Below are 13213 nucleotides of genomic sequence, written 5' to 3'. Positions count from 1 at the left end.
TCATTTTGAGTTATAAGACTTGAATAAAGTCCTGTAGCCCTCTGACACTCAAACTGTAGTCAGCGACTTGCCTCATGACATTTCATCAAAAATACATTAAAGGCAGTGGATAATATATATACTTTTAAATAGAAAATACATATAGAACTTTTAGACTATTTTAGGACTGTAGAAAGTGTAAGTTCTACCTGCATTATTTTTTAATTCATATTCTACAGAAGTTGCTGGGTACTATCTTGTTTGACTGGCATGAAGTAAGACAAGGCTACTTGGGGACAGCAGGCAGTCCTTCAGTGAAGAAAGCTGGGAAAGATCTTAACTGCAAAATTCCTACAGGCTGGGCTCCAGCTGGGCCAGCAGACTGGCCTGCCTCTATCAGCTGATGATCAAACTAACATTAAATTGTGAAAGACCTCAGATTGCAAGCAAAGAGAGAGGAAACAGCTGGAAGGAAGCATCAGGGCTGTATTTCTCCCCCAGAGCAGCAACAAGATTTCAGCGCTGTGCAGACCCTACATAAAACTGGCCAAGAAACATCCAAGTTCAGGTAAGATCCAGCTGGACAGGCGTGGGGACATTTTCTCTGATGGCTTTGATGATTAAGCAGTTAAGTTTTGTGGTGAGGAGACTGCTTTTCAGCTGTCCAGAGGCTTTCCAGGTGCTGAACCCAGCTGGGGGACTTGTTTTATTACAGCTGATCAACAGAAGGCCTTCACAATGAAACCAAATCTGAGTGATCAAAGAAACACCCCTCTCCTCCAAATTAGTATTACTAACATATGAGTCAAGAGAAGAGAGAACTTCACATGGGCTAAAAGAAGTCTAAAGTGCAACTTCCCTTGTACCCAGAAGCTGCAGATACAGTTTCATTGTAAGTTAAACTTTTATTCAATGTACAGTGATACCCAGCTGCATAGGACATCTTGATATCTGTTATGTCTCCAACAAGGATGCTGATCTAAGGTAAAAGATGTTGTGCAAATACTGCTGTTAAACATGAACATAATTCCTAAAAAATATCCACTAGGGAAAAAACTGTGCTCTTGAAATAATCTGGAGTCATTTCATAAAATGAAATCAACACTTAAAGCATATTAAAAGAAACTTTAAAGTTCTGATGTTCCAAGGCTTTCTAGTAAGTTACACCTTTTTTGTTTTTAAATACTAGATGGATTCAATGGCAAAAAAATTGATAAGATTTTCTATGCAGTCTGTCTGGAAAAGATAATTTCTTAGATTTGGATATACACGATTGTTTTTAAGAGCCACATCTGGTTGACTGCTGATAAACCGAGCTTGAAAAAAATAAAATTCATTAACCTAACAGAAGCCTAATCTGATGCATCTGCAACAAGCACAGTCTCATGAACATTTCATACAACATTGGATGGGAATTTCACCCAAAATAAAGGAGCAAGGAGTAATTTGCTCATTCAATATGAAACATAATGATTTTTAACCTCAGACTCATTATTTGAGCTTATCCTTGGTTTTTGTGGTGGTCCCCCCCTGTAAGTGTATCCTTATCAAGGTTATCTTGCAGATCTGCTAATGTGTTATTTGAGGAATTCTCGGTGTCACATAAATCTTTCTCTTTAGTGCCTGGGTGATTTCCACAGTCACTGTTCAGACCTTCATCATCTTTTTTGGAATCAGAAGTGTCCTCCTTTCTGTCTGAAGCGCCTTGAACATCTTCTGATTTTGAAAGCTGACCGCTATCAGTATCACTGTTCTTTTCACTGTTGTTCTGCCTAACAGCATCACAGTTCATTTCTTGTTCATCCTGGTCATTTTCTTCCTCATTTTTTGTGAGTTCTACCTTTCTTTCTTCAGTTGTTTTACCAGCTGAGCTTCCACTTGCCGATGTATTCTTAGGCTCTTTTGGTTTCTTATGCTTAGAAATACAACTATTGTGAACAGAAATTGGAGATGCTGGCTTTTTATTTGTTTTGCTTCCCTCCAACTTCTGTTTTCTTGGGGGTCCCCAGATAAAATGCTCCGAGGGTGTATAATGTTGCTGAGCGAACCTCAGGAGTTTCCTCCTTTCTCTTCGGTCTCTAATAGTATACACAAAATATTCTAGAGCACTTTGCTTAATGTTGGGAATAGTATCTTCCACAAGAGCTTCATGGAGAATAAATTTTACCAGGGGAGATTTAAAACTCTCATATCCAAGCTCTCCAAGACTTTTCAGAATTCGAGTGATTCTCAAGTAGTTGTGTTGAGACCTTTGGAAGAAAAGGGTGAAAAAATCCCATTGAATCAGGGGAAAAAAGAAAAACTAACCCACCTTACAGATACAGAGCTGGAATAGCAATTCCTCAGTCCTTTTTATCTCTCCAGGTGTGTACTTCAGGCTTCCTGTACTTTAATTTCTCACAGCTGCTGAAGCTTGCTAGCACCTCCTTTGCTAGGACATTGTGAGTGAAAATTAGTGTCTGTACAGTGCAATGAGGCAACAGGCAAAAAAAACCCCATAAAATCAAAAGTCTGTACTGATTTTGATTCCTTCTTCTGTATGTGCTCTTTCTAAGGAGAAACCCAGTTATTTTATATAATAAGAATTTTGAAGTGTATTGCAGTAATACAGCTATGGAACAGGATTCATTGCACTTCATTTAAGCTATCTGAAAGCTGGGTCTCCAACCTAGAGTAGCTACCTGCACTTCTCATACAGTCAGTGCTGGAAGAAAACCAGGCACCTCTGGAGAGCAAGTCCCACTGTTGTAAGAAATGTCTAAGACAAATGGAATGAACTATATTCTGGAAGTTCTTGCGAAGGGACCTTTCTCCCATAACATACATATAAGTAAACAGTAAAACTTGAATGTGTACGTTTCAGATGGCTAAAATTAGGTAAAAAAAGTCCCAATTCATGACTTAAAACTGTGTAGCTAGTCACTGATGAGAATACAGTAATTACACTGTAAAAATGTGCTGCGAGTAACATTTGGGCTTCCCAAAACCTTTTTTCATCTGTGTTCTGAATCTGAGCCCACACCCATATTGGCTCATATAATATTTAAGTAAAACTAATAAAAAAATTATTCCTACTATTCACCCAAAATTATTGATCAGCAATACAAGCTTTGGGAGAAGAAAATACTGCAACAAAGCAATCTCCAGCTCTAAGGTCAGAAATATTAGGAAAGAGATCACAAGATTTGAAGAGAGATTTTGAAACAATTAATCAGCATGGGACAAAATTCAGTGCAAACTTATGCTCCACACAATACTGATGAAAAGCGACAGAAGTAATTTGCTGAAAGTTGGGTTGAAGTTTGACTTAATGCATATCTAAACCTCTCCAGTTAAGCACTGCAACCAAAAAGTACTAAACACATAGGATTTCATGGTTTGAGGAGGGAGGGAAATCTTGTTATTTAGTTTCCATAAAGGTGTGAAGAATTTTAATTTTCTCAAAAAGAAATGTGAATACAAAGATAAGCCACTTGTTCTTTCCAATTGTGAAGCAGCACTTTGGAAACAGGTGAAAATTCATTTGGTAGCATGACAAACAAATTAATTTAACTGTGATCTTCTTCAGCAGCACCTAAACTTGTATTTTCAGATAATTCCATATATTGGTTAGATTGGTAGTGGGCAAGAGGCATAATTAAAAAAAACAAAAAAAAAAGGGGGGGGAAGGAGAAATGTACATACAGACACAAACCAGGCATTGCCTATTTCTTTTTCTGTTTTTCCTGGCAATCTTTGGAAAATATATCTTCCCTTTCTCTACAAAAGAAAAGAGTAAAGAGATTCTGTGGCAGTTCTAGAGTGGAGTGCATGTCATTACTTACTCATTCAAATGCTGAAATCTTTCTTGCCAGTTAGCAGCTCGTGCTACGTTTCCAGTTTTATCAATTAGCTTTATACCAAAAAACTCCAACATCATTTTGTAAGCCAAAAGGAATCTTCTAATTGCTTCTTTCGTTTTCTTGAATTCCTAATAAACAAAGAATAAGTCCAAACTTTTAAGTGGCACTAAAGCAAGTACTTCTACATTGTATAAAACAACTCTACCTAACAAAAAGCAGGTATGTATCAAAATTAATGTGATAGTTTGTATGGAGCTCAATTTGTATTACCTCAATTTCATATGTAGTTAATTCCTTAGCATAGAAGTTCAGACCTTGTTCCCTCAGTGGAAAAAGCCTGTTAAAAGAAAAAGCACATTACAGCTCATGCTACATGAACACTTACTCAAATTAATGCTTCGAAACAGAAATAGGTAATAAATGACAAACCACTGTATGTAAGTGTGGTTATGTTCCAGTTTTTCATAGTCTCCTTTCCACTTATTTAGGACTTCTTCAATATAAACCCCTGCATAAAAACAATTTGAAAACTGTTAAGTAGCCATCAAAACCAGTATTCAGCTACATAAAGTACATGCTGTGTTAACATAATGATACAATACATACTTTAATTCTCTTTCACATACTACTTTTTCACATACTCACTAGGTCTATTAAAGCCATTAAAAAAATAATAAAAATTATTTTAGTTACTAAAACTTAATTAAAAGTGAGAGATTTATCAAATTTCAAGACAAAAAAACGTTATGCTAGGTTATCTGCCGGCAGAGGGTATGTGACAATAACCTCTGTAAATTATACTTCTCATGTCCTAGATCCCTTTATCAGACCGAATAATAATTAACAAACCACTACTCCATTGTGAATCAGTATCTCTGCTTTAACATGACAAAACTCTGCATATATAATACATATATCTCGTCCTAGTAGGACAAAGCCTCAACTCTTCAAGAAGTCTCCCATTCCAGGCATCTCTCCATCTGCAAATAACATTATGACTGGGAAATCTTTCTCAATTAGCTGTGGCCAAGAATCTTGCTGCCATTACTACAGGTTTGAACTTGGGTTCTCAGGTCATGCTCAACAAATAAGAATTTCAACTTCTAGTGGTGTGAAAACAATTGGGGAGTTCAGTCGGCTCCTCTTGGAAAGGCACAGTGATAGAAAAACAGGACAAATTAAATGTGAAAAGCAATTAATCATTCTTTGCACCAAGACCATCTTATGAAGCTCAGTCAAGGGCCAGGGTACATTTCTGAGTACCTGCACAAATATACAAAGTACATAAAATGATGTTCCTTGTCCCAAAATCTGCACGGTCTCCTTCCATGAATAAACACTCAGCATCAGCCTGTTTCCACTCTGAAACCAAAAAGTTTCACCACTGCTGCACGGCCCTTCCCAAAGTCAAATAGCATAGGAGTGGTCTAAAAAATTCGAAGCCCCATGCAGACAGTGTCCTATTGCACACTCGAGATCTCTCTCTCCACAGTGAAAATTTCCACTTGGGTCTCAATGACAAAGGAAAACTTGTTTGGTACTTTTCTTCAAGAAAGGGAGAAAGCAGTCAGTCAAAGGGGCTAAGAGCATGGGGTTTCCAGTACAGATGAGGCTAGAAAAGGACCTTGCAAAGAGGACCTCCCAGCACTAACATACTGTATCCAACCTGCGTTTCAAGTCTTGGAAAACTTGCTGCTCAGGGCAGAGAAACAAACAGGCCAGTTTTGAGTCAGAACCACAGGCAGAATCTGTAGGTCATGGAATTAAAATTCTGTCATGGTTTAACCCCAGATGGCAACTAAGCACCACACAGCTGCTCACCCACCCCCACCCTGCAAAGGGATGGGGAGCAGAATCGGAAAAAAAGAAAACAAGTAAAAGCCATGGGTTAAGAACAGTTTAATATTTGACATAAAGTACAATACTAATGGTACTACTAATAGCAATGAAAAGGGAAATAATAAGGATAAAGATATTAAAAAGGGGGGAGGGGGGGGGGGATGGGAAAGGCAGAAAAAAACCCAAACAGTGATGCACAATACAACTGCTCACCACCTGCTGACCAATACCCAGCCTGACCCAAGTAGCAATCAGTCCCTTCCGGGTAACTCCCCCCAGTTTATATATTGGGCATGATGTGCTGTGGTATGGAATACCATTCTGGCTAGTTTGGGTCAGGTGCCCTGTCTCTGCTTCCTCCTGGCTTCTCGTGCCTCTCCTCACTGGCAGAGCATAAGAGACTGAAAAGTCCTTGATCAGGGTAAGTGCTACTCAGCAACAGCTAAAACATGGGTGTGTTATGAGCACTGTTCTCAGACTAAAGCCAAAACACAACACTGCACCAGCTACTAGGAAGAAAATTAACTTGATCCCAGCCAAAACCAGAAAAATTTTAGATCTAATATTGTATTAGAAATGTTTTTAGTAACATTCCCCAGTAATTCTGTCCCTAATATGGTAGCTTAGACTCCCTCTGAACAGTCTCACAGATCCACAGACTTATGTCAAGGTGGTGGCTACTCATTCTCGGTGAGGAATTCTGTATAACCAGAGCTCGCAGCCATCAACGCTTCAGCCTCCATGGCTTATTAGCTACCTTTGACACTACCAACTGTGGTTTTCTCCTGAAGTATTAAGAGAAATTTTATTCTTGACAAATTTTAGGAGGGAAGTCCTCCTCTAGCTTTCATGGCTATCTCTTCCTATGGCTAATCCTATTGAATTGCTCCTTCATTCGGCACTTTAAAGGATCCCCCCAACCTTTTCTGGCTTTTAGTTTCAGGTTCATGTGGTCCTCAGGTTCCCAAGGACCTCAGTGCTCTTCTTTTCCTTTCTATGTCTGTTCTCTGTGTAATGTCTCCCAAATTTGCTACTTCTGTATTGGTAATTCACAGATCTAACTCTTCTTCCAGTCAGGCTAAAAATGCAGCATCTGCCTGCAGACATCTAGAGAAAGCTCAAGATGATTAAAACAAAGGTCTTATCATTCTTTCACAAAACCTGTTTTCTCACTTGCTGAAGATATTATCGCTATCTTGCCTATAAACAGCTGTCATCTTCAACCTTCCTATATATACATCTTTATATCCTTCTGTGTAACATTCCTTCCCATCCAGCTTCCTATCAGAACTGTGACATTTTGCATCTCAACATCCTTTTTCCTGACCTTGAAAAGTGCCCTCCTGTCACACTTACATCTACCTTGAATGCTGCTGGTATGATCATATTTCTAGACCACAGCTTTTTTATACTGCCTCTTTTTCGCTTTGCATTCTTCCAATGTGAAACCCTTTTCTGTAAATTCAAGCAAGAACTATATGCCTTCAATCCCAAAGCCTTTTGTGACCTGCCCCTTGCTACCTTATGAGAACCCATCTGCTGCTATGAGACTGATCCTGCCTCTGACAGGATCCTGCCTTGGTGACAGCCTCCACATCTTGCTTCTGCACTCCCGTGTACATGCTGGTAGCTCCTCCCAAGCTGCTCTCATGCTCAGAGGACCTTTCCGCAAACACCTTCAGAGTAACCTCCTCAGAATTCTTTTAGAACTCTCAAAAGCTATTTTTTGGCCTGCAAAAATTTTTTTACCAATGGCTAAGCTCTCATGTACTGAGGCTCTTGCCTATCATTCTAACCAAGACTGTTTTATTGCCTCCGTCTGCTTCCCCATCTGTCTGCTACCCTCTTGTCTCTCATACTTCAACTGCAAACTCTCTAAAGCAAGGTTTGCCGTCTTTCAGCTCGTCCTCTTTGTGTAGAACCTTGCATTTGAGGTTCCTGCTCCACCACCTGAGCCACTAGAGACTTAGAGAAACTGTTTTATTATTGTTACTACAATAATCTCACAGAAGGTAGTTACAACATACTCTTTTTCCCTTACACAGTGCTAGGGATAACACCCTGATTCCTGCCACTCCTAATCACACAGCAACAGTTTGTGCAGCATAATGGAATAACTTTATCTTTGTTTAATAAAAAGCAGTGCCACTACTATGAAGCAGTGGTGCAAACAACGCCCTGTGTGACATCATGCTGAAAACGCATGAGAAAAGCACCACCTCCCTAGAACACAAGCTAACTCTGGTTTAAGCATAACCTGCTCCAGTGTTATCAACATGCTCCTCCAACACAGAAGGTTCAAGCTATACAATATTTAACTATATAACTTTCTTTTTTTCAGCACTGCAATTATCACTACAGTATCACTTTGTTACTATCATTAGTGAGCATTCTTTTGTTACCACTATTATTGCCACATATTACTCACCATCAGGTTTAAACGGGATTTTATTTTTGTAAAAGCGGAGATTGCACAAATCATTCTGATATCGAAGATCTTTAAAGTTCTGCTGAAAGAAAAGAAATATGACATTATCACCCTACAAAAACCTAACAAGAGTATCCAGAAAGCAATATTATGTTCTTTGAATAATCTGAGGACAAAAAATATTCAGAGTTTTAGGAACCACAGTTTTACTCATGCACTTAAAGACTCAGGTTAAGGGTCTGCAAGTTCCTTCTGGCTGCTACCTTCTGCTGAGGCCAAGGTCTGAGCAGCAAGCAGAGCAGCACCTTGACTCAAGTCTCAACAAATCTGAAAGATAAATAAGAAGTCCCAAGTCTGTAATCTATCCTCTTTGACATTAAAGGCATGAGCCTTTTTATGGGCTCCTACCACTGCTCCCGGGCTTACACATCTCACATGTTTGCACACATGCCTTGAATGAAAAGATGTTGCCCTGGTTTCACTCCTGTCCCATGCTGGGCCTCTGCATCAGCTTTTTGATTCTCATTTTTTATTCCTCATATTCACCAGGCACCACAAAGTTTTAGGAATATTTGGGTTGTATGCCGTCTCCTACTAAAAAGGCAGTTTTAAACCATAAAATATTCTTACTGGATACTGGTGTCGGTACTTGTATAAATCTCTTGCTGCATAGAAGCTTCTTTTCGGTTTGGCTGTCAGCTCAGTTCCATCACCACTCTGAAACAGTTATGAAGTAGGTAATAACCATACACAAACAGATTATATACCAAATTTGTGTAATATTCAAATAATTATTTTTCACAATGGATTTCAGCAATGTAAACTAATGTAAGTGCATATACTTTGTTCACTGTTTGGTCAAACACTGAAGCCTCCCTGCTGAATACCTAACAACATGCACTTTTAACATAAATTTAAAAATCAAAATAAAATTCAAAAGCAAGGCTATAACATGGCCTTCCAATTAGACTGAATTTGATTTAAATCAACAGGTTGATCATAGTTTCCAAATGCAAGACTTCAAAGTAACCTTGCAAGTATTAGCACAAGGTGAAGTAAATAACTGAACATGAAAATGCAGAGACACTACTCATTTTGAATGGGAAATCAAACTATTTGCAAAGACTATTTGTCATGTGTACATTGACTTAATTGCTATCTTTGCATCATGTGGAAGAAAATGAATAGTCATGGACAAGCCATACTGCAGTTGTAACACCTTCTTGCACCATTTTCTATTATTAGTTTTCTCAGAACTTAAATTTAAAACCTAGTAAGAAGAACCATTAAGGCCCAAAATAAAAATGTGCTTAGAGAAAACACACATGTACAAGAACTTGTACTAGTCCCCAGATGTTTGAAAGCTGTGACCTAAAGCAACCAAAGCCCATCAGGGTCAATGAAAATAATCTGAGTTCAGAGAACACTTTCAGCTGAAAAAGCTGCATGCACTGAAGAATATCAGGAAACGAAGCATTTATCAGGAAACGAAGCATTACCATGCTGAAAAAGCTGCATGCACTGAAGAATATCAGGAAACGAAGCATTTATCAGGAAACGAAGCATTACCATGCAGACTTCAACTTGCTACCAACAACTTCATTTTCTTTGCAATTTCTTTATAACCAAACTGCAATGAAGAGTTTTGTATCCTTCAATCTCACAGAATAAGCCTCTACAACTAAAACCAAGGGCCGAATTACTACAAAAATTCATTCCACTGCTTTCAATACACATGTGACAGGTTAAAGTCAAGCCTAAAAAGGGAAGTACCCTGTGACTGCACTGGACATCTGTATTATTGCCATTGCTTATCAATAGCATATTAACAACAAACAGGGATCCGCTTTCATTCTTACTTTTGGAAGACCAGCTCTGACCATATTACAGACAAAACACACTTTCCTGAACAAGCAATACCCTTTGACACCCAGTCAGAAGGCGTCGGTATCACCAGCTATCAAGCAGAAAAGCGAAAAATGCTGATGCTTATTTAATTTCACACCGTTTCTGAACAGTAAACGTTATACATCTAACAGGCTAAAAGAAAGACCAAACTAGCCCAGCCTGCATTCAATTCTGACTCCGATTAAATTATTGGCAAAGCACCCCTTTATTTCCTTAGGGTCAACATTCTCAGAGGTTCCTAAAAGGCAGAAACTTGCTCTGAAAATTCCTCACCTCAGGCCCACTGAGAAGTCACAAATCCATTGCCACCTACGATCCAACACTCAGATTTTTAACCCATTTAATTAGAGGCCAAGTTCCAGACTACATCTGATGCAAAGCAGAACCTTCCCTACAAACATCAGTGGCGGGACTAGCAACGACCTCAAGGCCCGTTTTCTCCCAAGAGCAGGTAACCGTAAGAGGAGGGAAGACGGGACATGGGCTCATTTGTACTCCAGATGCGGGGCCAGTTCATCACATGCCGCTCCAAGCCATGGGAAGCATTCCGCGCCGCCTCAGCCGCCCGGGCCCACGCCCCGGCCGGCCGGTGCCGCAGAGCTGGGTGGTGGGAGGGAGCGGGGCTGCCCCGGCCCGGCCAGTCCCTGAGGCTTGGCGAGACGAGACGAGGCTCTGTGGGACAGCGGCAGTAGCGCCTTGCCCGGCCCGAAGCCGAGGCCAGCACCAAGTGCGGGCCGTACCCACCGCCCCTCACCCTGCCTCAGCCTCCCCGCAGCGGCGGCTTCTCCCGGCGATGGCGGTACCTGCTCGGGGCTAGCGGCGTCCGCCTCTGCCCGCTCGCCCTCCTCCGGAGCAGGGGACGGTGGCAGCGGGGGCTCCTGCGGCCGGCAGTCTGCTGCGGGCAGCTCGGCCAGCTCTTCCCCGCCTCCCGCGGCGGTGCACACCCCCTCCTGCCGCCGCGGCTCCCCGCCGGGCTCCGCCGCCTCAGGCTCCGAGTCTGTCTCCCAGGTGGAGTCGCAGTCCTCCACCGTGGTGGGCTCCTTGAAGCTGACCCCGCTCAGCAGGCTGCCCATCGGGCAGGGCAGGGCAGGGCCCGCCGCCGCCGCGCCGCCCGGAGGCCGCGGAGGCCGACGGCTGGTTGCGGCCGCGGGCTGCCTACGGCTGCGGCATGGCAGGGCGGGGCGGCGGTCGGGGCTGCTCCCCCGCCCGCCCCGGCACACGGACACGCGTAGGGCGGAGCTGGAGGCGCCCGGGTTTCCACAGGAGACACGCACGTCCAGTCCCCGCCTGCCCAGCCCCGGCGGCGGGCACCGGCGGGAGCTGGCGCCGCTCGCCTGGCCTGGGGCTGGGGCGGTCCTGGGGAAAAGAGGGAGGTGGCGGCAGAAACCCCGAGGGGTTTTGTCTTCTCGATGGAGACCTCGGTGACTCCTAAAGGGTTACGAGAAAAGCGAGGGGGTGCGGGTGTTCATGGAGAGGAGCGGGCGCGGGTGTTCATGGAGAGGAGCGGGCATGGCACCTGCCCCGCAGCAGCGGTCTGTGGAGAAGCAGTTCTGTTACCAGCAGTGTGCAAGCACGGGCTGCCCACTGGACATGGGAAGGGCTGCTGTGGGGTGCACCTCAAGGAATGTACAGGTGCCAAAGGAAACAGGAATGGAGGGGTCAATAGTGTGGTAACCAGCCAGTATCAGTTGCTCATAAAACCCCTGGTCGTTTGGGGATAAAGCTGACATGACTTTCAAGGATGGATTTGGCAGGGGCAGCATGTTTTGTATTTGGCTAGAGCGTGCCGGAAATGCTGTCTGGAGTGAAGACCTGACGAGCTGAAGGCTTAGCACGTCGTTCCAGTGGCTGCTCTCACCCTTCTGATTAAAAATGTGTTCTTCATTTCTGACCAGAGTCATTCAGTTCACACTTATGGCTCTGCCTTTTCCTTAAAGACAGTTCTGTGGTGTCCTCTCCTTGGGAAACAAAACAGGTTAAGTTTCTTCAGCCTATCACCATAAATTACCTTCCTCATTCTCTCACTCATTTTTGTGCTGCCTTTTTTCTGCTTCTGCTTCAATGTTTCAGTGTCCTTTTCAAGTGCAGGTGCCACTATATTAACTGGATATCAGGATCATCAGTGTAGAGGTGATACCATCTATATATTCTTGCTTTCTCTTTCACGGACACCCCCTTGTTGTGGGGAAAGAGCTTGCGTGCCCTTGTGAGGTTGGGAGCTATGCTGGTGGTGGCATATGCCTCTGGTAGGGTCTCCCATGCCAGACAGGTCTCAACTGAAGGGTCAGACAAAGTGTGTCCATGGGTGGGATGGGCTCACTAGCCTTTGGGCAACATCCTAGGAGAAGGACAACTCTAACTTCAAACCCAGGCAGATGGAGCTCGTATAGCCCTGTAAGGCCATCCATCTAAGAGAAGGACACTAACCAAACCTAGCACCTGAGGACTTTGCTGTCACCATCCAAGCCTGCTAGGCCCTGGCAGATAAACCTCAGGTGTAAAGGGTGGGGCCAATTCTGCCCATGCTGTGCCTCACCCAAAAAATCCACTGTGGAGGCTCGAAGGGTTTACTCACACTTGCAAAGCCCTGTAGCAACAGGCGAGGGACGAAATGGGAGGTGATAAGGTGCACTGGAAGCTTCAGACCCAACCCTGCATGCAGGCAGTTCAGGACATTGGTCGCTCCATAATGCCATTGTCTCCTTTGAGAACTCACACAGAACTAGTCTCGAGGGGAAAAGACAACATAGAAAGAATCGCACCCCACCTATACCACCCAAGGAGACCTTTCACTGTGCTTTTTGCAGTCGGATTTGCCTATCCCACATTGGCCTTTTTAGTCATCAGTGCGCTTGTAGTAAGCTTGGATAAAGCCCTTCCCAAATCTTCATTCACAAAGTCAAGCCATGATGAAAATGATGATGACTCTTGCTTCCCAATCCACCCTTTACAAACTAAGAGATCATTTTAACTCAAGCTGCCACAGCGACATGCTTAGATGCATTAATATCATTCTCACGGGTAGCCCTACTTCAGGTCCGTTTGCAGTGTGTAAGCTACACTCACTGACACCGAGGACAGGAAATTACCGGGAATGCTCTGGTGGTCAGGCCTCGGTTCAGGCAAGTTAGTTTCCAGTTGTAGCTCACCTAGGTGCAGCCATGGCTGCATGGTTGAGCTACAGCTCAGTCCACCTGAGGTGCCCATGTCTCTGCCT

General features: G+C 43.0%; 1 protein-coding gene across 2 annotated transcripts; it reads right to left on the bottom strand.

Moving 5' to 3' along the window:
- Positions 1–864: 864 nt before the first annotated feature.
- OGFRL1 (opioid growth factor receptor like 1) lies at positions 865–11313 on the bottom strand. 2 transcript variants are annotated; one of them, XM_057418894.1, is made up of 7 exons: positions 10800–11313; positions 8719–8805; positions 8089–8167; positions 4251–4329; positions 4092–4158; positions 3804–3949; positions 865–2228 (listed from the first exon to the last, which is right to left on the bottom strand). In XM_057418894.1, the coding sequence occupies exons 1-7, from the start codon at positions 11067–11069 to the stop codon at positions 1481–1483; spliced, it is 1476 nt and encodes a 491-aa protein (XP_057274877.1). In that variant the 5' UTR covers positions 11070–11313; the 3' UTR covers positions 865–1480. The 2 variants fall into 2 exon arrangements, with proteins under 2 accessions (XP_057274877.1, XP_057274876.1); XM_057418893.1 differs by having other exon boundaries at positions 8089–8170; positions 10800–11312.
- Positions 11314–13213: the final 1900 nt, after the last annotated feature.

Source organism: Pezoporus wallicus, unplaced genomic scaffold (genome assembly GCF_028554395.1).
Source record: "Pezoporus wallicus isolate ANWC-B61680 ecotype Strahan unplaced genomic scaffold, APGP_CSIRO_Pwel_v1 contig_4901, whole genome shotgun sequence".
Lineage (NCBI taxonomy): Eukaryota > Metazoa > Chordata > Aves > Psittaciformes > Psittacidae > Pezoporus > Pezoporus wallicus.
Note: the sequence above shows the minus strand (reverse complement) of the source record. Positions and strands in the feature narration are given on the sequence as shown.